Here is a 21,860-nt window from a genome sequence, read left to right as displayed (position 1 = left end):
TTTGGACATGTTAGGAGAAATTTGTAGCAGTTCGTACGCTGAAGGCAGGTCTGGGAACTGCCCTGTAAGATGAAAGGGGATTGGGGATGGGCCGAGAGGCGAACTAACCCCCTGTAACGGATCAACTCCCTACCTAAATACTGAGCCTACGGTCGCTGTAAATATAGTAGATATTAACATTTATTTACAATTCGTAGACACAATAAGTATATCAACTTCGCTTCTAACTGGCGTTTAGAGAATCATTGTTTGGACTTAATATAGCCGCCTGTCGCAAGTAATACGCCGAAAAGCTATCCTTTTCGAAGTGTTGGTAAGCTTGAGATAGGCCAAACAGCGCACGAGAGTCCTTCCTATTCAGACGAGTCGCCCGTCGGTAGCATTCAATCGCAGCATGGATATTCTGCAGCCCCAGGTATTCGTGACCAAGCAAGGTCCAAGCCGACGAAAAGCTCCGATCTGAAACCAAGGCTCTCTTGAAGTATACGATTGCTTCCTCATGACGCGAAGATAAAGAATAGTAACTTCCAACGATGCAACACGTTTCTGGCCGGTGGCGATCAACTGTTGATGCTATCTGGGCAACGAATGCGAGCCGGTCACGGGAAACTAGGCTGTAGAGTACGTTTGAATAGTGATCTAGAGCATCTAGATGTAAGGGATTAGACAGGAGCATCGCCGAGAAGATCGAATTGGCTTGATCAAAATCTGAAGCAGTGTAAATATGTGCTCAATTAACGCGGGGGAAACCGAACCTTCCATGCGGTATAGTGCCAACGCTTGCTCGCTTTCTAAAAATTGACTATGAGGAAATATGGCTTTCAGCTGCGAAATTTCGTTAATAAGGGACGGGGAAGTGTGGTTCAACTCTTGGCGGCAGTGGATAGAGAAGATGAACGTCATGATGCTCGGTTTTAATTCCGATTGAACTTGCTGAAGCTTTTCCCTGGTCATTAGATACCTATTAGAACACAAAGGGGGAGTTGATCTCTTACCTGCTGTGGACTTCTCATCAAGTTGCTCAGCTCTAGCCAAGCACTCCAATTCCAGGGGTTTATAGCGACGCTCTGTAATAACCAGTGTATTGCGGGGTTCTCGATCCTATCTCTGGCAAGGACCAGCCCATATCTTATGGTGATTATAGTGAGCTTCAGCGCTATTCAGAAGAGAGATTCACTGACAAGTATTCCAACCAACCGTCGCTCATCCTAGACTGAATAGAATCGGGTTGCTGCAAAAACTTGAACCAAGACTCCAGGGTTGATTTAATGTAATTCAATTCCTTATTGACAATTGCTTCGGTGTCGTCGGGACCTAAGACTTGACCTAGTTCCTCTTCTTTCTGCTTTTCGCCTGCAATGAATAAAGCATATAGCGAAAGAAATAGTGCTTTTTGACTGATGCGTGTATTTGTGGACACCGTCAATTCACCACCGCATGTTGGGAGAAATACTTCCGCACAGCGTCGAAACTCGCGACAGTCAAAGAATGGTTTAGCTACAAGATAGTTGGAAAATCCATGTTGCTCCAATTTGAACTCAAAAGCATTAGACATAGAATTCGGGAGCTGATGCTCGGTTGGATTGGCGTTTTCCTTGTCTGGAAGTGAGTTGAGCAACTCGGCAGCCCTAGTTAAGACCAAAGAATGTGAGAAAACACCTATACATCAGGATGGGATTTGCTTTACCATTTTGAGGATTGATATAGACACCTTTCGGAGCAGTCGATTGCTGCTTTTCTTAAAAAGCCTTGTAGCTCAGAAATATGAGCCGTTGAAAGGCTCATATTCGCTTGTTTCGTAGTAGTTGTTGTGTCATTGTTTTGGTGAGAAGAGAACGTAATTAGCACATCTTCCACCGTAGGTAAATGTTGTAGGCAAGGGAGGGGTTTACAGTCGCGCTGAGCCACCCCCACCAGGGTGACAATAAACATCAGTCTTCTTGTTACCACACATCACCGGAACGAGAATGAAGTCATTAGGGGCCATATTCGAGGTATAGTTCTTCTACTTGTTCCGTAATTCATCAACACAGTGGCTTCTTAAATACAACGCCACTGGCCATACATCTTCTTTCACAATCGCCTATTGTATCAATGTTTTCATGCATGTATGACCGCCCTACGCCCTGCTACCTAGGGTAGTAAGGCTAAGAGAGTAGAACAACTTGAGTCACAGAACCCCGCCAGCTTTCTACTTTGCCATAGCCATAAGGATTCAGTATTCGTCAAACATAATAGGTACGTGCACTTCACGTAGCCGCTATGGACCTACCATACTACCGCCCCCATCATTCCACCTTCGCAGACGCAGAGGTCACGCGTTGTCTCCTACAATGCCGAGTCCCTGCTGAGCTCGCCATTTACATGGTCTCTTTAGGCCTTAGGCCATGGCTCGTGAAACGTAGAGATCATCCACGAAGATACGCCGCCAATTTCTCAAGGCCCGGTGCTGACGCCAGTATTGCAGGCCTATATCTCAGCACTCAATGCATCCCAACTACCGTTGAACGCACGATCGTTCCACGGCGCATCGTCTTCCAGACTAGGTCTGCTGACCGAGGATGGGCTACTTACAGTAGTGACGGTACATTTAACAATAGCCATACATGGTTCGAGGCCAGCATTCTGCGTCCCTTCCTCCAGAACGATGGAGGTAACGGCCAGGGCGTGGCACTTGAGGATGCCTTTGGGAGAAATACTTGGTGGGAACCTATAGACGCGAGGGAAGCCCTAAGAGAGAAAGGCTGGGACTTCGTGGAGGCGGAAGATGGATGTGTGATGTGGAGAGTCTGCAACAACATTACCGCGCTGATGGAGTGGCGGAACTATAAGGTTGAATGGGTGAGAGGCGTTGAGACCATGGTTAAGGATGAGAAGGCGCAGGGAAAAGGAGAGGGGTTTCTTGAACTATTGAAGCCTGGATGCATCGTCGTGCTCTGGGCAAGGGCAGAGGTAAGTTTATCCTAATATTTTCATAAGAATTTATGGCTAATCTGAGTTCATAGAGAGGATGTTTTAACGAAGTCACCGCGGCAACTATTGAAATCGAGTACGAGATGATTTAGAGCACCAAGTTGAGGATAGGGGTTACGCGATACCCGCTAAAGTGTTCCGGGCCGCAGTCGGATTCCCCTCTAAGTTTGCTGCCGTCGGTGTCTATGAGGAAAGATTTATAGCTTTAGCTTTAACAATAATTCATAATAACAAAGAGTGCATACCTATTATCATTAACTCCAAAAGATAATGAAAGAAACACTAAAAGATTAACATAATCAAAGTTGAAAATTGTCGCCAAGAACAGTGAACTCCCCTATAGAACTAAAAACCTTTGATAGCGCTGTGGCATCATCAGCCTTCAGATGACGTGCTCGCGGAATCGCGTAATTCGATTGCATCTCGCAGATTCAAAGTGGGTAATCTGTCTTATCATGTCAAACATATGAGATTACATATATCTTTTTAATTACACCATCTTTAAAGAAAGATGCAGAATTCATATCCTTTCTGCAATGCAACCAATTGTGTATAATTGAACCATAGTATCGCCTATTAAGCTGATAGACAGTGAAGATGGCTGCAACACCCGAGAAGGATATAGCGCCTGAAGCACCTACAGAGCAGGCCAAAGCCCCCGAAGAATTCCTCCAAAAGCCCGATCCAATCCGCGCCCACCAAACTTCCAGAATTGGCGCCGATGCTGCCCTCCAATTACTTCAAGAAACCGGTGCTTTACACCAAGATGTAGACCCAGAAGCCAGCCGAAGACTCGTTAGACGTATTGACTGGCATATAATGCCGCTTATCTGTATTGTCTGGTAAGTTGCTAATAACTCCCCAAGAAGTCCTTGCTGTCGGTTCGTTAACTAATATGATCGTAGTATGTTACAACACCTATAGCGTACCTATCCCGGTACGGGGTTTCAGACTTTTTACTGACTGACGTATGGCAGATTTTCTCCAGTACATTGATAAAACTGCAATCTCCTATGCCAGTGTGACTGGCATTACGGAATCGACAGGACTCAAAGGAAATGAATTCAATTGGGTCGCATCAATTTTCTTCTTTGGACAACTCGCGTTCGAATTTCCAACGATCCGCTTGATACAGCTATTTCCCCTTGCCAAGTATGCCTCAGTGAATGTCATTCTTTGGGGTACAACCCTAGCTTGCCTTGCAGCCTGCAAGAACTATGCCGGATTATTGGTGTGCCGCTTCTTTCTTGGAGTCTTAGAGGCCGCTATTGTACCTGCATGGGTATTGTTCACTTCGCAGTGGTACACGAAGGAGGAACAAGCCTTCCGAGTTGGCATATGGTTTTCAACTTGCGGAGCCGCGCAGATGTTCGGCGGATTTTTTGCGTACGGTGTAGCCATACATGTTGGCAAAGACCCGAACGCCCTTCTAAAGGGCTGGCAGATTATTTTCTTGTTCCTGGGTCTCTTGACTGCGGTCATAGGAATCGTATTCTGGTTCATCATGCCTGACTCCCCCGCTGTTGCAAGATTCCTTGACAAGGAACAGAAAGGACTTCACCTCGAACGCATTAGACATAACGAACAGGGAATCGGGTCGAAAACCTTCAAATGGGACCAGGTGAGAGAAGCATTGACGGATACAATGACCTGGCTATACGCATTCTGGATTTTCGCCGCCAATGTCCCCAACTCCATTGCGACATCTTTCGGAAACATCTTGGTTAGAGGCATGGGTTACTCAAACGAGGATTCCTTGCTCTTGGTAACACCTCTCGGCGCTTGGGAGATTGTTGCTTTGGTCGGACTCACATATGCGGCGATGAAAACAAAACAGCGACTTTATTTCTGCATCGCCGGCCACATTCCCGCCATCGTAGGTGCCATTTTAATGGCTACGACACAGAAGGTTCCAGCGCTGATCGGGTACTACACAAGTGGTGGCATTCCCATCGGATGGACGACAATATTAGGGCTGCAGAGCTCTAACGTAGCGGGGTCAACGAAAAAGGTCACAGTGGCTTGCATAGGGACAATTGCGTACACTGTCGGCAACATCATATCGCCCCAAACCTTTCAGGCGCGGGATGCCCCAAGATATCTTCCAGCTAAAATCTCCATTTGCATCATCTATGTTCTTATCACGCTTGACCTTGTTCTGATGCGGTGGGTGTTGGATAGACGGAATAAGCAAAGGGAGCAGGAGAAAGAGACTTTGGGAAGTAATTACAAGCCAGAGGAAAACCACGAGTTTTTGGATTTGACGGATCTTCAGAATAGGGAGTTTCGTTATGAGGTTTAGGCCTTGTTCAGGCTCCTACACTAGAAAATAGCGCCGGAAAATGGGGGAATAGCGGGTGGATACCTGGGCGGGGGTTGTCCAGTTAGCGCCAGGAGGTCTGTGATATTCATATCATTTGCGCTGAGCCGAACAAAAAAAAGAACAGAGAACGCGACGAAGCGATTGGCTAGGGAAAACTTTAAAGCTTTGGGTATTTTAGACCAGATCCAAAGAGGAGATTCCAATAATCTTTGAAGCTAAATAGGGAAAACGATTCGCCAAGAATCTCATCAGTAACAGATCAAAACGAATCAGTAAACCAGATTAGTAAGTCATGACATCTATAGCAACATTTTCGCCGCACTAGAAAGAGAGGCCAACCATGATCGGAGATAAGTCATTTGAATACGCTATAATTATAAATGATGATGAAAAGTCACTGACGCTACGAAATATATCAGTCATGATGTGATCTATAAAGATGTAGATGGGGACGAAGCTATAATGGAATCTCTTTAAACAGTACTATGCCCGCCGCACCTTTTTTCTAATAACCCGTGCTTTGTTACTTATTCCGTTCACAAGATGGTCGCCAACAAGACCCTCGTCTTCAAGAAGATTCCTACCGGAATCCCAGTAGCTGGGGAGCACCTGGCATTGGAAGAGCGTCCCTTCGATATAGACGCAATACCTGCCGGCGGTCTCATCGTCAAGGTACTAACTGTGTCATTCGATCCATACCTACGAGATCGCATGCGTGACCCTAGCATTCCCTTATACCAGCCAGCTTTTGCCCTCGACGGAGCTGTCGAGAATTTCGCCGTCGGGCGTGTCCTCAAGTCTGACAGCGACAAGTTCAGCGCTGGCGATCTCATTCACACAGTTCTCCCTTTTGCGGAGTATGCTGCAGTACCTCCAGAGTTTTTCGGCTACGTTAGCAAGATACATAACCATTATAATCTGGATTTGGATCTATTCTTGGCTCCGCTGGGCCTGCCTGGAATCACAGCTTATTCATCGGTATATGAGCTGGGACACCTTAAAAAGGGCGAGACGATATTCATTAGCTCCGCCGCAGGCGCTGTTGGATCCGTCGTTGGACAGCTCGCGAAACGTGAGGGTTTAACAGTGATTGGGTCTGTAGGCTCCGACGAGAAGTTGGATTTCATTACCAAAGAACTGGGCTTCGATGCCGGATTCAACTACAAAAAGGAGCGGGCTTGGAATGCTCTAAAGCGCCTCGCTCCGGAGGGCATCGATATCTACTACGACAATGTAGGCGGCGAGCAGCTAGAAGGATCAATAGAGAACCTCAAGGTCGGGGGACGCATTATCGTCTGCGGGATGCTTGATAACATCAACAAACCACTTGAGGAGCGATTTGGTGTGAGGAATCTACCTAGGATGTATCATAGACGGTTAACAATGACTGGGTTCGTTGTGTCGGATGATAATTTCTGGCCAAAATACGGACAGAGGCATCAGGAGGATCTTCAGAAGTGGATTGCCGAGGGAGGTTTCAAGGCCCCGTTACAGGTTACGCATGGTCTTGATCATGCTATCGAAGGATTCCTCGACATGTTTCATGGGAAGATATTCGGCAAGGCTGTCTTGAAGATAAAGGAGTAGCTGAGATGCGCAGTTTTACACAATGTTAATGCCATACGAAAATTCTATTCCGTAATGACCATATTCATTCATGTAAGCTTCAGTGACTGACCTCGTCACATTGTCCAAACAACTAATTTGTGCAACTAATAGCTCTAAAATGTATTGTAATCGTAAAGTTCCACGCCGTAGTGCCTTGGCCTGCTAAAGTCCGCTATATTTATAGCGTTTGTAGGGCGCTGAGGCGCTATAACTATAGAGCTAACCGAGCCTCGATGGAGCCCAGTAAATTCTAGTGCTATATACCTATTTCAATTAAACACATCACAACTACCTACCTAGGTAGGTATTCACACTCCAATGAGGGGCATAACATCATTTAGTTTAATAGTTCAAATCCATATGTGTATATGACCCCTAAGAACTCTATAGAGCATATCGTATGATATGCATAAATATGCGTAGTCTACTTGTGAGAGACAACCCCCAAAGATTCGCCCAGCTCCTGTCCATTAACTACAGGGGCATTGGCATCAAGCGCAACGTAGAAAACACGCGCAAATTCCGAGCTGCTAGGGTTACTCCAGGCATGCATAGTACCCCGCTGGACGGCAACATCTCCTTTCTTTACTGCGATGAGCTAGAGTTAGCAACCTCATCATAAGCGCTAGGGCTAAGAACGAGGTGACTTACGAATCCTTTTCTCGCCACTTTCAAGTTCAAGCTGGACTTGACCCTCAATAACAACAGCGAAATCGAGGGTAGTAGTTCGGTGCCACAATGGTGGAGCACTAGGGTGGTAGTCAATATAGCGCGACAAGAACCCGCCTGGGATCATAAAAGACTCGGGCTTCTTGACGCAATGTTCTTTGTACGTGTTGAGATCGGAATCGTTGGCGAGGGGAACCGGATATTTAATGCCGCTGTACACGAGGAATAGGTCACCACCCATCGGCGTGCGGTCAAAGTCAATTTCTTCCTTCACGCCCGTCTCAAATGTGGGCTTGCCATCGGCGTCATGCGTTGTGATATACCGATACACAGCTGGCAGAAGCTTTTCTGGGACAGGTGGATTCTGCGAGGCCATTTTTGTTACGACGCTGCAAATTATCGCGAGGAGCTATTTTTGATTTGAATGGCGAAGGTCAACTAGAAGCGAGAATAAGGTCTATTCGAAATATTAAAAGTCATCTTAATCTAATTATTATATCATCGAGGTCTCTTTAATGCTACTACTGGCGGCTCGAAGTTCGTCCGTTACTTGAATGTGTTTAAAATTTTTGTCGGAATTCCGGGCGAGGTCTGAAGAATGGGAACAGTTGTATAGCCCTATCCTCACTAGCTATACTGGAAGAAATTAGGCTTACTCCTGCAAAACTACAGCGAGAATATAGCGTTCCTTCTGCGCTCGGGTGCCGACGACCGAGTACTATTTCCAAAATAGGCAAGTACGCTACGGTGCGGGCCAATAGGAACAACCTATTATTTAGGTATCCCGTCGGGAAGGTCTAACCCTCACCTCGGACACGGCGGCCGATGGGGTTTCAATGTTCAATACAAGTTTGTCCGGTTATAAAAACAGTGGAACATACAAATTTAGCTATTTTAAACACGAGAAACAAGCTTTGGTTATCTAAGCATTCAAGCAGTGATAAAAGGATTGGCCTACCTTACACGTCGGTAGTCGATCAGGCTTTACCTGACAGTGACCCTTCCATAAGGCCTCAATATAGCGACAACTTCTATAATATTAACATATCTTACTTAAGTATCAATCACGATGGTAGTTATGACATATGTTTAGAACTGTAACTATCTTTGTATGTTAGGTTGGTGGGCGAGATTTGACGTGAGTCGGGTTTGTGATCTCAGGGGCTATAAGCCTAAAGTGGTTTAGATGCCGCACTACCGTGCGCCGTTTTCAATAAACTGTCAATGTGTCATAATACAGTGTATATACACAGTGTGGTTTTCTTCGCACCGTAAAGTCTAAATTTACAGGGTTATATGTGCTGTAACTACAGGGCTCTTTAGTGGAGTGCTAAAGCGTGCTATAAATGTGCTGTAAGAGTGCTGTAATTACAGCGCTCTATAGGGCTCAAGTCACTATAAGTATAGCGTCCTACAGGTACCCACTGTAGAGCGCTGTAATTACAGGGCATTTTAGTGGGGTGCTGTAATGCGCTGTAAATCCAGCCACTATAATTATAGTGCATACACCACTATAGTCCCCTGTAGTCACGGGGGACTTCAGCACATTACTCCCTGTAAATACAGGGCTACAGTACAAAGCGCCACCACACTATATTTTCGCACGGTGTTTTGGCGCATTGGCGGTTTTATGCTTATTGGACCGCCGTACGCGCACCAATTTTTAGGGGCTTACATAGGCTTCTCGATTATTGATCAGGGCGCACGTTACGGCGCCCTAGGCCTAGATCGGGGCCTATATCAGCCCTGTGTCTAAACATTTACTGGAGGGGTCATTCAAGAATTAATTCTCTCATGTTCACTTCCATGCAAAACTCCCCGCGTCACGACGCTCCGCCATCACAACCGGAACCCGATAGCGACTCAACTCCCGTCGCGCATACAGAGAGTTCCCGAAAGCGGCCCCGACCTAGCAATGATGTATCTCCTACTGCAGCTTGCGATCGATGTCGGCTCCGAAAGGTCCGCTGCGATCGTCGTCAACCCGAATGTACGAACTGCCAGAAGGCTGGGGTAGAATGCCATACCTCTAATACGGTTAAACGAGTGAACTATACGAAACAATTGTACGTGGCCCTTCATTTAGAGTACCTAGAATCATTACTGATTCCGCAACTTCCCCTCAGACGAGATGAATTCTCCGTCGTTCTAGAACATCTCAATCATGTCGACGAGGCTCTCGGCACCCTGACCGAACTTACCCGCCAGATCGCTGCGCGCCCGTGTTCCCATTACATACCCTCGAATTCTACCTATCTTCCCGGGTCTGATTCCATACCAATACCGAGTTCCGGGCCTCTTGGCCCTATCCAACCTAACACCCCGAGCGAGCTTCGCGCCTTGACCAATCCCCTAGTCGTAAACGAGCTTTTGTCCGAAACTGTTCAGTTCGACCAAGGCGGCGAACGTCTATACGGTTATCCGGCACCAATGGTCTTGATAAAATCAATATTGCACCAGGCAGCAAGCCCTCTACTTGAATCTTGTAAACATAAAGATGGCCACAATGCGGAGGCATGTATTACTCATGTGCTTGAAAACCCAACTACAAGAGCTACATTGCAACGAAAGCTAGATGACTTCCCTTTTAATTCGCAATGCCGCGAATCTGTCGTAGTTGGCGACACAAACCCTATAACCACTCCTCCACGCCTGATGGTAAATCTTTTCGTGGACGGATATCTTCGGAATATTAATACGAGGACGCCCGTTTTCGGCGAGGCCGAGCTTCATCGCGCTATAGAAGCTCATTATGGCGATGAGCAACAACGGGAAAGCAGCGCATGGGCCCTTATCATAAACAACATTGTTCTCCTCGAACTCGGTCTAGAAATTCAAGCCGCTCGCATCTCGCATTCCAACTCTCGTGGAATGAACGATGATATCTTGCCTTCGTTCTTGAAGAATTGCGATCGAGCAATAAGAAATCTTGAAGCTTTCACGACGCCCAGTTTAACCAATGTTCAAGCGCTCATGACTCTTGTATGTGCCTAAATCCGCCCTCGTTTGCTGCATCCCCTATTTTTCTTGTATAAGGATTCGAATATATACTCATCGCTTCAATGATATAGACATTAGTTGCTCGAGGGTTTTATACCAATGCGACAGCTGAGAGTGTATGTAACGTTACCTGTCAAGTTGGCCGTGCTATAGGACTTCATCGAGCAATACCTCACCGTCAAAGCGGGGAAGTCAACGCCTCCCATGATTCCATAAAAGACCGCGAACGACTTTTTCGGGTTCTTTACGCTTTGGATAAACAACGTGTCTTTATGACAGGACAGCCATGCGACCTGCATATGTTTGATTCAGATCATCAGATAGGCCCCGATCAAAGCCAAGAACAGCTTGGCCACCCACTCAATAACGCCTTCGATCACTTGATGATGATCTGGGAAGAGATATATTTGAACCTCTATACCTCAAGGGCCTCTGGCGCCGACGTAGAGACGCGCGCCCGTCATATGCAGCTTGTTACTAGTTCGCTAGGTGCATTCGCCCAGAAGTATGTCGGACTCAGGTCTGCATTCTCTATAAACGACATAACAAATATCGACCCCCTACAGATGGAATTGGTATATGCATATTGTGTCTCACAAGTCCTTATCCTCAGATGCGAACGGGGCAACGAACAAACGCGGGATAAAATGCACGAGCTCGCGCGCTCAAGTCTTAAGCTACTGATTAAGGTATGCAAAGCGCCATTAACTATTGCTCGGTTAGCTTTATTAGCAAGGATATTCCGCAATTATCCCATGGCTGCCTTCGTCGAACTCGTCAACTTCTGCCTAGAAAATCTCTTCAAGAACGGAGAATACGACTCGACAGCTCAAGCTAACGTGTCGCTATTACGTGCAGTATGCGATCAACTCCAAATTCTGCAGCACGATAATCTACCACATATATTCTACGCCCGCTTGAAACTAGGGCTTGAATGGGCTGTCGACACTCTAGAGACTCTAGGGGAGGCCCTCGCTAGACCATTGTCCCGACCTCAAACGTCAATGGAACCTTCACAGCAAGATAGAAACAGTCTCCAGACAACAGAAACACCACAAAATCCCTCAAATATTCCCAGCCCTATACTCCCTGATATATCCTATGCTTGTGCTTTTTGTACCAACAGAGAGGGACAAGGACTTTCAGACCCACCATCGTCTCATCGTAGCGGGGGGGAATTTTCTCAAAACAGACCTGGAGATGAGACAAATTTCGGCTTTTTCACTGCCAGTACGGACCATATATATCTAACCTCACGAAATAATTTACCTACCCCATGTCAGTCTGGCACACCATCTTCTAACCCCCAACCCCAAGCGGAATTAGGTTGTGCCCCGATGACAAACAACTCCAATTGGGGCGATTTTAGCATTGATTTACAAACGTTCACATAGAATACCATGCATAATTGAAGCGTTAAGAAGTCCATACACACGGAGCATAACATTAATGCGTAGAAAGCCATCGCTTCTCACTTTTCATCATTCACACCTACGTCAAGCATAAAGTCACATAACGTATGGCGACACCTAACACGTGGACTCGATAGCCCGGATCAATTCGTGCGCTGTCTTAATTTTTGGTTTGATGGAGGATATATTTGTACGTCAATGCTATAGACAAAGTAAAATTCCCAACGTTACCGAGGTATCTTTCCGCCAAGCGGCCCATCCCTTAAACAACCAAGAAATCATATACTATGTACGTAACCGATGGTATTAAAAAATGTCCCAAAAAGCCCTTTCATGTATGTACCCTCTAACCCTAAGCTGTATTTACGCTGTTCTTGGACCACGAACGAATGCGGTGGCCGAACTTATAGAAAAGAATAGGTATGGGAATCATAGCAATAGCGATGAAGGCAAGTGTGCTCGTCGCCCAGTCCACACCGAGGTTGTGGTACATGTAAGGCGCGAATAGGGGGAAGCCCGCACCGAAAAAGCTTCGAACGAATGTGTTTGCACCAACGGCACTATTAGCGATGGGCGCGTAGACATCAACGATGTAGCTAAAGCATAGCACAAAGATCATGTACATGCCCATGCCTATCGGTATGCTACCCACGACCATACCAGCCCAATGCGTATCGGGATGTGATGTCCATCCGAATATGAACAGTCCAATTGGTAGCAAAAAGCCACCCACAATCATCATCGGTAATCGCTGCTCGGGAATGACTTTGCCTCCATTAGCCCGAACCGTCGCTAGGAACTTGGTTTTGGCGTGTATTATGACAAGGACGGCGCCAAGCACGATTCCCACCAACAAACCGAGAAATGGCAACGCGCTAACACCCAATGCCCAATGCCGAACTTCTCGGAAGGCGATCGGATACGACACAAAAACGAGGTATAGAATACCGTATATAAAGGACTGGTAAATGGTCATAAGGACCAATATCGGCTCCGTAGCTAGCAACGCAAAAGGCCGCGCGAAGTATATACGCGCAACATCAGCGACGCCTAGTAATTTCTGATCGTCGAATTCGGTTCTCGCGTTCGGTTTCGCGCCGCTCTTGCGTAACTTCGCCGCTCGTTTCTGTAGGATCTTCGGCGCGAGGGTTTCGGGTAACGCGAACAGAACGAGTATGATGCAAGCACCGCCCATGATACAACTAAGCCATTGCGTCCACCGCCAACCGAGATGCGACGCAGCAATGAAGTTGCCCATGATTGGGGCTAGGATTGGTGCACCGAAAAGAGTACCGATCGCGGCGGCGACAGCCACGCCCCTTGCTTCCGCATTCCATATATCAACGATACCGCCACCAGCAAGGGATAATGGCGCAGATCCGAAGGCACCCTGGAAGAATCGTGCGACCAGGAGGGTCTGTAAGTTCTTCCCTACAGCAGCCGGAACGCAAAAAATTGTGAACAGTGTCATGGCCACGGTCATAGGCCACTTACGACCGAAGCGTTCCGACATTGGACCCCATATTGGAGGACCAACTGCGTAGCCCTATATCCAAGAATGAATTGGTTAGTTGCTGTGATTTGACTCGCCTGTCTAACAATTGACCAAAATGGAAGGAGGAAATGGAAAACACTCACCAATAGAAACAAGCTAACACCCAAAGTCACCACGACAATACTCGTATTGAACTCGACGATGACGAGGCTGGCACCGCTACTCCAAATACTACTCGCGATCGTGGTGACCAGATTGCCGTAGACCCAGACGAGTGTGATGACGACCTTGCGGGGCGTGGAGTAGTTCTGGGGGTTTTCCTTGTCGTTCGGTCCGTCCCAAGTCACCAAATCTTCATCAATCTCCTTCTCCTCCTCCGCTTGTTGACCCTCTACAAGCGTCGCTGTCGGCGGCTGTGCAGCCTCCACATCTTTTTGCGATGCAGAAGCACGGTCGGTGTCTTCAGACATGGCGACTGCTGCAGAAGCCGGGGAAAGCCAGCTAGGGAGCTATTTTTCGAGATCGATTTTCGCGTCGGGGGTTGTGTTGGTGTGGGTGCTCGCTTTAATTATATGTTTATCGCTTATAATGCGCGGTTGGGGCGCTCTCGGGGTGACGATGTAACGCAACCAGCGAATTGCTCACGTCAGAGTAAAACCACATACGACCAAGACAAGAAGGACATTAAGAAAGATAGGAGAAATTCATGCTGCCTCTCTTGGCCATCATGTTTCTATTGTAGCTCCTCTCTAGCGGCGCAGTAACTCAGCATTGGTAAATTGAATCGATCGCTCTGACTGAGATGATCCAACTCGGTGGAACAACCCAAGTGAACGGCTCAATTCTAGCTACCCAGCGCGTTCAACCAACGCGTTCCAAGGGGAATACCCGAGAGTGCGCACGGGGGTCGGCACCCGCGCTCAATACCCGCAGTCAGGGACCTCATTTGATTATCGGATCCTTCGATGCAACCGTTGGCTGTCGATTGGGAACTTTCGATGTAACCATTTTCTACTTTATCCCCACGTGGGTTAGGTGCTCTCTTCCTATGTAAAGCACGATAACTTATTTGAAAGGCCTTCACAAGCGTTCCCAGCTCTGTGGACGTGCTCGTAAAAGTAAAATAAGCCTATCATGCATCACTATATTTCTTCATGCTACAATTAAAATTGTACAAATAGCCAGCTCAAATCCATCGTTAATGTTATTCCTGCCAGACGTCGAACCATACATTTTTGTTACAGACTCATCTTGTTACAAGATTTTGCGGCGTAAATCGTGGAGTCCCTGGCATAGGTGATCACAGCACTGTTCTTGGAACCAACCTCACATCCTGTCGACCGCCAATAGACTGCACTGGTAGGTACCATGAACCAAACTATTTACGATCTAATTCACGGGTAACAACCCAAGCTAGCGCAGCAAAGGCAAAAGCAAAAGCATGTGCGCAAGATTATGAAAAGATAGTGTATCGAAGATCCGCACCAGGCGTTCCAGCACTTTGGGGATCTTGCAGAACGAACCGTGCCGATCGTTCAGGGGGGGGATAACGGTTAGCCGAACTACTAGGGTGCGAATTTCGGGCACTACCACTCTGTAGAATATCGTACGGCACAGGCACACCACCACCAAAGTTCGTAAATTCGAAACTCTTCAGCCACACAAAAACGCTATGTTGAAGAGAAGCTAGTATCAGATAACGGAAACCATGCTCAGAATCACACCTTCACTGAGCAGTCTAAATGGCTTGAACCTGTAGCGGTGGCCATCCATACAGCTACCCAAGATAACTCGTAAAAAGGGAAACCCTTACCAATCTTTCGCATCGTACAGGCTAGGAGCGCCTCTTCAGCTCATCAGACCCTAGCTCATAGGTCACCGCAATTTAATAACCCAATCAAAACCGTAGAAATATTCTCAACGATAGCGACTATCACGTCGCTAGAAAATGTCGAAATTGGAAGGTTTATTCTTGTAGGAAGCTTGGCTAGCACGTTTCTTTAAGACGCCACGGATCGAAAGAACCTTGCTTTTCAAGCAGCGTCCAGGATGTAACCGTATTGTGTTTGCTGAAGGAAGCACAGGTACCTAAGGTAGCCCCTGTAAGAGGAACCTGATGGCTTAAGCCACCGCTTGAACAGATATATATCAAGGCCCCACGGCTGCATTCAGTGGCGCAGAAAAGCCCTAGGTCAAATACATTTGCAATGGCACATAGATCTTGATTAGGTGTAACCTTGAGGAGCGGTATGAAATTTAGCAATAACTGATCTACTTAGGTAGAGTAGTAGCCAACAACCTTAAGACGACAGATCCTACGTATGATAGATAGATATAACATAGCATATAGCCTCTATTTATATAATTGAGTTACCTTAAAGGCATATGGGTTCTTGAAAGGCTATATGATATAGCAATTTTTGAATATACAATTTCTAAATCTAGGACAGAGTATCTACTTATGTACCTCCCTAGGCATATAGTATGCATGTCTCTGATATCAAACGTGACAAACAAACATATTCTAAGACACCTCCTGGATTACTACACATAACTATATATACCACCATCGTATATATAATGACAGCAATTCTTAACAACATGAGTAGGTACCCAGTACTTCACGGCTCCTTGTCGAAAACACATCTTCGTGACGATGGCAGACGCGTATTCAAGTCTTCCATCTAATCCTAATGGCCAGATGTATAACACTTCCAGCAAATATATCAAATCTATATCTCTTATATTATTGGCGTTGTAAGGCCCTAGCTGCTGTGTACCTATCAAGCCACAAAACACCATCCAATTACCCCCAGAAACTCCAAATCTTCACCTTGACACATCACATCAGGCAGCGTATGACTCTTCCCATGCTTGTTCCTGCCTCTAACAGCTTCCCTACAATATGATACGTCGCCCACAGACTCACAACGACAAATCAAGGTTATATCTAAACAAAAGCCCTTCATGTGGGGCCACGTCACTGATCACCCAGCACGACCTTGTTTGTGCTGCATATTTTGGTATCCTATCCCGTCCCCCGCCTTACCTATATGCCGTGAATTTACTCCGCTTATTTTGCTTGTTGGTTAGTGTGACAGAAGTAGGCGACCAGTCGGTTAGCTACAAGTTTTGAGTTAATTTTCCTATTCGTGCGACAATCCTGCTATGACGCAGAGTACCGGCATATAGGGCTGCGATATAGTACCACGAGTGTTGTACAAGCAAACCGGATTACCTTCTATTCGATTATCAACATCAATATAGCACGGCCACGTGATAGAAGTGAGCAGTCTAGGTGGTAAACGGATTCAGATTTCGTATCTTAGGGTATCTTCTATTAACGCAAACCTTGTTTTTTTTAACATAACCACCACTTTACATAACTTTAGAAACACAAACATAGCAAATTCCACTTGAGGCGTCCTGTAATCAGCATAAATCGACTTAGTCCCTCAACCGCAACTAATGCGACCCCCTATCATCGAACCCCTAAGCCCGGGAAATCGCCCTTCAGGCCTTTCAGGTATTAAACCAAAAAAATACGTCAATTTGTGGACCAAGTAGTCACAAGGATGTAGTATAACCCACGAATCTCAACCTATCTTCTCGTATGACTAGGATATCGAAAGAAGTACCGACCACGCGTTCAAGTTCGGAAACTTCCTGAACCGCAACACCTAACGCCAGTATCTGCGCCCATATGTATGACAGTTAATACGTATTATATGAATACAATGGAGGCGACTCGAGCATTCTAGATTTGTGGTATCAAGTAAACGAGGTCTAGAGGCCCAAACCATACAACTCCAGGAGAAACGAACTTGACCATTCCAAATATGGCACAATCTAAAATTAAAAGGCCTCTGTCCAAAATATACAAGGGGAGGAGTCAGAGACCTTCGTTTCAAAGAGGGTGGCGTTAAAAGTATGTCGAACTTATCCAGTTGAGCCCTCGGGAATCGTAGGATAAACTAGATTACTTATTAGTTTCCATACCACAGTTTCAAAGAGAAGTAACAGGTAGACTTACACCATGCGCACGTAGCAATAATCGCGTATAAGCACGTTAAAATAAGCCCCTCGAGCCAGTGACTCTTGCCATCCCCAATAAGGTAATTGACTAAGAGAACCGAAACGAAGAGAACAATGACCTGGAAAGTGTCGAAAGCTAGAGTCATCTCCTGGTTGTTCATGCCCCAGCCAATAATAACCAATAGTGGGATGAGGAGGAGGGCGACCTGCATAGACGATCCGATAGCGACACCAATAGCCAAATCCATCTTGTCCTTAATGGCAACCGTAACAGCAGTTGCGTGTTCGCAAGCGTTACCAACAATAGGGAGGAGAATGAGGCCAACAAATTCTTCGCTAACAGCGCCGGAAGCTGTAATATCTTCGATACCACTAACCATACCCTCGGCACAGAGCGCAATGATAGCGGTTGCACCGATAAGCGTTGCAAAAGCGACGGGGAAACTCAGTTGGGGTCCTTCTTCCTCCTCTTCCTCTTCTGTGTGCGCGCTGCGATTCATTTTATCGACCAGTTCACCGTTTGTGTCAGTAATGCCTGCGTAAGTAGCGGCATTGCCGGCTCTAGCGATTCCAGATGCGATGGCACCCTGGGGAAGGTCCTTCTTGAAAAGTGGTTTACTAGCGACTTTCTGGCTCTCCTCATTGAAGAGCTTGACGTGAGTCTTCATCTGGAAGAAGAGGTACGAGGCATATACGATCAATAGAATAATAGCGACTCCGTGAGATAGACTGGGAACCGCATTTGGGCTTAGCTGGATCGAGCCCTCATAGAAATCGTCGGTATGGGCGAAGACGGTGGGCACAATCAAACTTCCAACAGCTAGAGCAAGCAAACTAGCGGCGGTCTGCGCTACAGTTGTGTTGAAGTACTGTTCTCGGCGGTTGATGCCTCCACAGAAGAAGCAGAATCCGAGGACGAGAAGAAGGTTGGAGAGAATACTTCCAACCAATGATGTTTGTACGACCTTAATTTTACCCTGTGTAAGGGCAATAATAGCCACGATCAACTCCACAGCGTTGCTTGTTCTAATTAGCATTTTCGCTCTGCAAATTTTAGAGTAGCAATAAACTTACCCAAATGACGCGTTAATAAGTCCTCCGAGTACCTCTCCCGTTCGCATAGCAATTTCCTCAGTAGCATTGCTTAGCATGGCAGCGAGCGGAACGATAGCTACGAAGTTGATGGCGAAAACGACCTTGCCATCGAATTGCAGAAAATGTAGGGCGATACCGGCAGGTGCAGCTAATATTAAGATATTAATTGGGGAGCCGAAAAGGACGCGCTGGGTCTGATTCCAAGGCGTAAAAGGAGTAGCAGGTTCTATGTGTTTAAAGAAACCAGTATCCTTCCTCTTTTTTGAATGATCCTCTTCGTCGATAGGAATTTCGGCCTTGGAAGCTTCAAGATCCTGTGTACCACGCTGTCGGACGCTGCTAGTAGTATCAGGTTCGGGGAGCACAGTTGTCGCCTGGGATTCGTAGTTCTCGCCTTGTTCCGGAGGATGCTCCTGGCTATTTCGTGCCGACTGCTGGATCGGTGTTAAGAGACGGCCTGGTGCGCTTGATGATGGACCAAGATGTGTCGTGTCATCGTCACTAGTCGCCCTTCCTCGCTCAGCCGCGTCCATGGTGTTCGATCGCTTCGAGTTGTAGGCTATATGCCTAAAGGGGTTGAAGCGAGCACTACCGCCGGAATTGCGACGACTCACGGCGTGGGCCTTGGCCCTCATTTTTCTCATATTAACTATTTCGCCCATCATGTAAGTATATATCCAAAAACGTGGAATATTTGTTGACCACCAGATCAACCGGGGTCGGATGATTCGCAAAAGGATTAGAGGGGGGGAATTAGGGTAAACAAAAATAGAGTACAAGGCTAGCTGGCTAGGCTACAGGCTCCGGGACATTGTCGGCGCGCCTTGGTAATCTGAATGCTGAATTGAAATTGGTGTTGAAAGTGGCAGAGCAGTGCTTAGAGGAAGGGCGAGAATGATAGGGGCCCAAATAGTGCAATCGAGAATCGAGAGTTGATGACGATGTTTGACGCTATGATTTAGCGTCTAGAACGATGATGGAACGACTCAAGCGTCCTTCAACCAGCGAACGGTGTGGAGAGCGATGGAGTGACAAACGACCTAAATACGGTAGCCTGCCCACCCATCCCATCCCTTGATCATGTAAACCAATGTCTAGGCCATCGCTCAATTGCTTTGTGTTTTCGCCCGCCAATTTGCGTCTTTATATCGCCTTGGTCGCCTTTTCTTGTCCTTCTTTTTCACTTCGCTCTGCCGTGCTTTGTTTTGTAGCTAGGGCTGGGGATCATGTAGTACTTGTGAATTAAAATTCACATAAAGGACATCAATATTAACTTACAATCCTCCATTTTAATAGCTTGTAGTCTGATAAGGCTCTCAGCCTTGTCCTAAATATGGGGTATGCAAGCGAGCCTGCTTGCAGATGGTTGGGGGCCGTTCTGTCGGGTCGGACACGTTATAAAATGCGTCGGTAGCTGGCTGGGTTTTGATATTCTCCCCCAAATGATATCCTGGCGTCTCTCTTCGGTTGGTCGCGAACCTTTTATGACCTCTAGATTCTCGTGTGAGGCCTCGAATGAAGGAGAATTGTCAGCCTAATTAGATGCGCAGGTTTATTAATATTAGAAAGCAACGTAAACGAATGGAAAATATCTAGAAAAATGAGCGTAAGAATAGTTAAGGCAGAGCAAAAGAGGCGCTGGTTCTGGGGCACCACCAAATTAAAAAGAATGGTAGGGCAGAAACAACAGAACCATTGACCGTTCAGAAGAAAGTGTAAAAACTAGCCCTGGAGGTGAACTAACGAGAAAATAAGGAATGTGATCGTGCTGTGGCAGTGGGATATTCGCGTCCCTCCCCTGATCGAACTCTAATGTGACTTTGAGCAAGGGTCTGAAATGAAAGTACATAGGTATCTCGGTACTTGAGGAAGGTACTTAGGTACATACATTTATAGGCACTCCACACGCACGATATGTAAGTACTCAGGTATAAAAACAAAGAGGGAGGCCTCCTCAATTTGAACAGTTTGGATGAAATTCTGAATTGATATCCAGTCAATCAAATGACTGCTGATTCTATCTGATCCAAGTCGCACTGATCGATTCTCTTTGAAAACTCTATGACTCTGTTGGTTATTTATATGGTACCTGGAGGTGACGACGCACTTACCACGTATTTACAGCGATAGTTTACACTAGTTATCTGGGCACCTTAGACAGTGGGTCAGGGTGATGGGATAGGAAATTTGTAGCAAGATATCTCTCTTCCCAGCTGTGTGTTTTCTCCCGGAGCGGATGTTTTCCTTCGGGAGAGGGAGATTATATATTTCCTATTTGTTAGTTTTACCAGCAAAAATTTGTGACTCCAAAGCATTGTTGGTACTGTTAAAATCTTGATTTATCCGAAAGAATTTGACTATTATACTTACGTGGCGGTATGGGGTATTATCTTGGATACCTAACCTTATATACCTTATATATACCTAGGTATGTACCTAGTAGCTAGGTCTCTAGTTCCACAAACATAGTTTCATAGCTTGTACATGGACTCCCCCGTAAAACAAAGGATGGATGCATAATGACGCTAATCTTGAAAGCTTAAAAACAAATCAAGCAGCGCTGTAGCTTCGGATGTTTAAAACTAGCGCCTACCGTGATACCTATGAAGTCAATAACGCGCTCTGATCAGGTTTTGCGTTAAACTAAGGTATCCACCTACGTATGTGTATGTATTTAGGTACCTGAAGAGGTATATCTTTTATCCCCCAGTCCCTTTTAAGCACGATACGCCGTACCTGACAGGTCTCATTTAACTTTTAGGATTAGATCTTCTAAAGCATTTTAATTCAGCTAAAATGAGAAGTTAAAAGAGTTTAGGCGCGCGCAATCGATTCCTTATACGGCCTAATCAGGGTAAGCGAGGCCAATTTATACCCAATCAGAACAACTAATATGGATCTATATCATTCTAAGCCAACTCTTAAAACTTATTAAATTGTTAGGCTATCAGTCATCGTAAGCCTTACGTGTGCGACTGGAGAGAGAGAAAGTTCCTGGGAATAGGGCTGGGTGCTAAGGAACCAACAATGGTTTATAAATGTGAGGAGTGAATGCTACCTGTCAGACGTTTAAAATATGGCGAAAAATGTTAGGTCGCTATTTCTCCTTAGGAGGGCTGTATAACGTAGGTGGCGTTCTGTCTAGGTGTCTCCATCTGCTGTGCGACCGGAGTATGGAGTTGAATAGAGAGTGCGATCTTCAAGTATAAATTAATACCGCCAACCCTCAGAAATTTCCCATTCAAATGCA

The 21,860-nt window shown here is 46.2% G+C and overlaps 8 protein-coding genes across 8 annotated transcripts; 4 read left to right on the top strand and 4 right to left on the bottom strand.

The window, feature by feature from the left end:
• Positions 1–156: 156 nt before the first annotated feature.
• F4822DRAFT_423124 (anaphase promoting complex subunit 8) lies at positions 157–1,835 on the bottom strand. The gene is made up of 5 exons (XM_051459942.1): positions 1,688–1,835; positions 1,182–1,628; positions 996–1,128; positions 756–939; positions 157–708 (listed from the first exon to the last, which is right to left on the bottom strand). The coding sequence occupies exons 1-5, from the start codon at positions 1,783–1,785 to the stop codon at positions 224–226; spliced, it is 1,347 nt and encodes a 448-aa protein (XP_051308418.1). The 5' UTR covers positions 1,786–1,835; the 3' UTR covers positions 157–223.
• Positions 1,836–2,250: 415 nt separating this feature from the next.
• On the top strand, positions 2,251–3,224 carry F4822DRAFT_101581 (uncharacterized protein). The gene is made up of 2 exons (XM_051452323.1): positions 2,251–2,952; positions 3,006–3,224. The coding sequence occupies exons 1-2, from the start codon at positions 2,263–2,265 to the stop codon at positions 3,063–3,065; spliced, it is 750 nt and encodes a 249-aa protein (XP_051308417.1). The 5' UTR covers positions 2,251–2,262; the 3' UTR covers positions 3,066–3,224.
• A 214-nt stretch (positions 3,225–3,438) lies between these two features.
• On the top strand, positions 3,439–5,524 carry F4822DRAFT_423120 (MFS general substrate transporter). The gene is made up of 2 exons (XM_051459941.1): positions 3,439–3,812; positions 3,949–5,524. Exons 1-2 carry the CDS (start codon positions 3,571–3,573, stop codon positions 5,273–5,275), a joined length of 1,569 nt encoding a protein of 522 aa, XP_051308416.1. The 5' UTR covers positions 3,439–3,570; the 3' UTR covers positions 5,276–5,524.
• A 315-nt stretch (positions 5,525–5,839) lies between these two features.
• Positions 5,840–6,883, top strand: F4822DRAFT_439255 (NAD(P)-binding protein; the record flags this gene model as incomplete). The annotated part of the gene is made up of 1 exon (XM_051462616.1): positions 5,840–6,883. The coding sequence occupies one exon, from the start codon at positions 5,840–5,842 to the stop codon at positions 6,881–6,883; it is 1,044 nt and encodes a 347-aa protein (XP_051308415.1).
• Positions 6,884–7,328: 445 nt separating this feature from the next.
• F4822DRAFT_435316 (uncharacterized protein) lies at positions 7,329–7,949 on the bottom strand (the record flags this gene model as incomplete). Its single annotated transcript, XM_051462151.1, has 2 exons — positions 7,329–7,492; positions 7,556–7,949. 2 exons carry the CDS (start codon positions 7,947–7,949, stop codon positions 7,329–7,331), a joined length of 558 nt encoding a protein of 185 aa, XP_051308414.1.
• Positions 7,950–9,367: 1,418 nt separating this feature from the next.
• F4822DRAFT_440933 (uncharacterized protein) lies at positions 9,368–12,188 on the top strand (the record flags this gene model as incomplete). Its single annotated transcript, XM_051462809.1, has 3 exons — positions 9,368–9,639; positions 9,700–10,555; positions 10,645–12,188. The coding sequence occupies 3 exons, from the start codon at positions 9,368–9,370 to the stop codon at positions 11,965–11,967; spliced, it is 2,451 nt and encodes an 816-aa protein (XP_051308413.1). The 3' UTR covers positions 11,968–12,188.
• On the bottom strand, positions 12,153–14,116 carry F4822DRAFT_101544 (major facilitator superfamily domain-containing protein). Its single transcript, XM_051452322.1, has 2 exons — positions 13,624–14,116; positions 12,153–13,531 (listed from the first exon to the last, which is right to left on the bottom strand). The coding sequence occupies exons 1-2, from the start codon at positions 13,948–13,950 to the stop codon at positions 12,338–12,340; spliced, it is 1,521 nt and encodes a 506-aa protein (XP_051308412.1). The 5' UTR covers positions 13,951–14,116; the 3' UTR covers positions 12,153–12,337.
• A 3,043-nt stretch (positions 14,117–17,159) lies between these two features.
• On the bottom strand, positions 17,160–19,882 carry F4822DRAFT_101478 (Calcium/proton exchanger). The gene is made up of 3 exons (XM_051452321.1): positions 18,590–19,882; positions 17,514–18,535; positions 17,160–17,454 (listed from the first exon to the last, which is right to left on the bottom strand). Exons 1-3 carry the CDS (start codon positions 19,273–19,275, stop codon positions 17,420–17,422), a joined length of 1,743 nt encoding a protein of 580 aa, XP_051308411.1. The 5' UTR covers positions 19,276–19,882; the 3' UTR covers positions 17,160–17,419.
• Between the last annotated feature and the right edge of the window lie 1,978 nt (positions 19,883–21,860).

This window comes from Hypoxylon trugodes (genome assembly GCF_022578975.1).
Source record: "Hypoxylon trugodes strain CBS 135444 unplaced genomic scaffold F4822scaffold_14, whole genome shotgun sequence".
In the NCBI taxonomy this organism is placed as follows: Eukaryota; Fungi; Ascomycota; class Sordariomycetes; order Xylariales; family Hypoxylaceae; genus Hypoxylon; species Hypoxylon trugodes.
Note: the sequence above shows the minus strand (reverse complement) of the source record. Positions and strands in the feature narration are given on the sequence as shown.

Excerpts from the sequence above, each read along its gene's own strand:
- F4822DRAFT_423124 (XM_051459942.1), bottom strand. The coding sequence starts at position 1,785 with ATGAGCCTTTCAACGGCTCATATTTCTGAGCTACAAGGCTTTTTAAGA. Across the intron at positions 940-995 it reads TGATGAGAAGTCCACAGCAG|CTTCAGCAAGTTCAATCGGA; the intron begins GTAAGAGATCAA and ends ACCAGGGAAAAG. Across the intron at positions 709-755 it reads GGCACTATACCGCATGGAAG|ATTTTGATCAAGCCAATTCG; the intron begins GTTCGGTTTCCC and ends ACACTGCTTCAG.
- F4822DRAFT_101581 (XM_051452323.1), top strand. The coding sequence starts at position 2,263 with ATGGACCTACCATACTACCGCCCCCATCATTCCACCTTCGCAGACGCA. Across the intron at positions 2,953-3,005 it reads TGCTCTGGGCAAGGGCAGAG|AGAGGATGTTTTAACGAAGT; the intron begins GTAAGTTTATCC and ends CTGAGTTCATAG.
- F4822DRAFT_423120 (XM_051459941.1), top strand. The coding sequence starts at position 3,571 with ATGGCTGCAACACCCGAGAAGGATATAGCGCCTGAAGCACCTACAGAG. Across the intron at positions 3,813-3,948 it reads ATGCCGCTTATCTGTATTGT|AGATTTTCTCCAGTACATTG; the intron begins CTGGTAAGTTGC and ends CTGACGTATGGC.
- F4822DRAFT_101544 (XM_051452322.1), bottom strand. The coding sequence starts at position 13,950 with ATGTCTGAAGACACCGACCGTGCTTCTGCATCGCAAAAAGATGTGGAG. Across the intron at positions 13,532-13,623 it reads GTGTTAGCTTGTTTCTATTG|GGCTACGCAGTTGGTCCTCC; the intron begins GTGAGTGTTTTC and ends TCTTGGATATAG.
- F4822DRAFT_101478 (XM_051452321.1), bottom strand. The coding sequence starts at position 19,275 with ATGATGGGCGAAATAGTTAATATGAGAAAAATGAGGGCCAAGGCCCAC. Across the intron at positions 18,536-18,589 it reads CTTATTAACGCGTCATTTGG|CAACGCTGTGGAGTTGATCG; the intron begins GTAAGTTTATTG and ends AATTAGAACAAG. Across the intron at positions 17,455-17,513 it reads TATTGCTACGTGCGCATGGT|TTTATCCTACGATTCCCGAG; the intron begins GTAAGTCTACCT and ends TAAGTAATCTAG.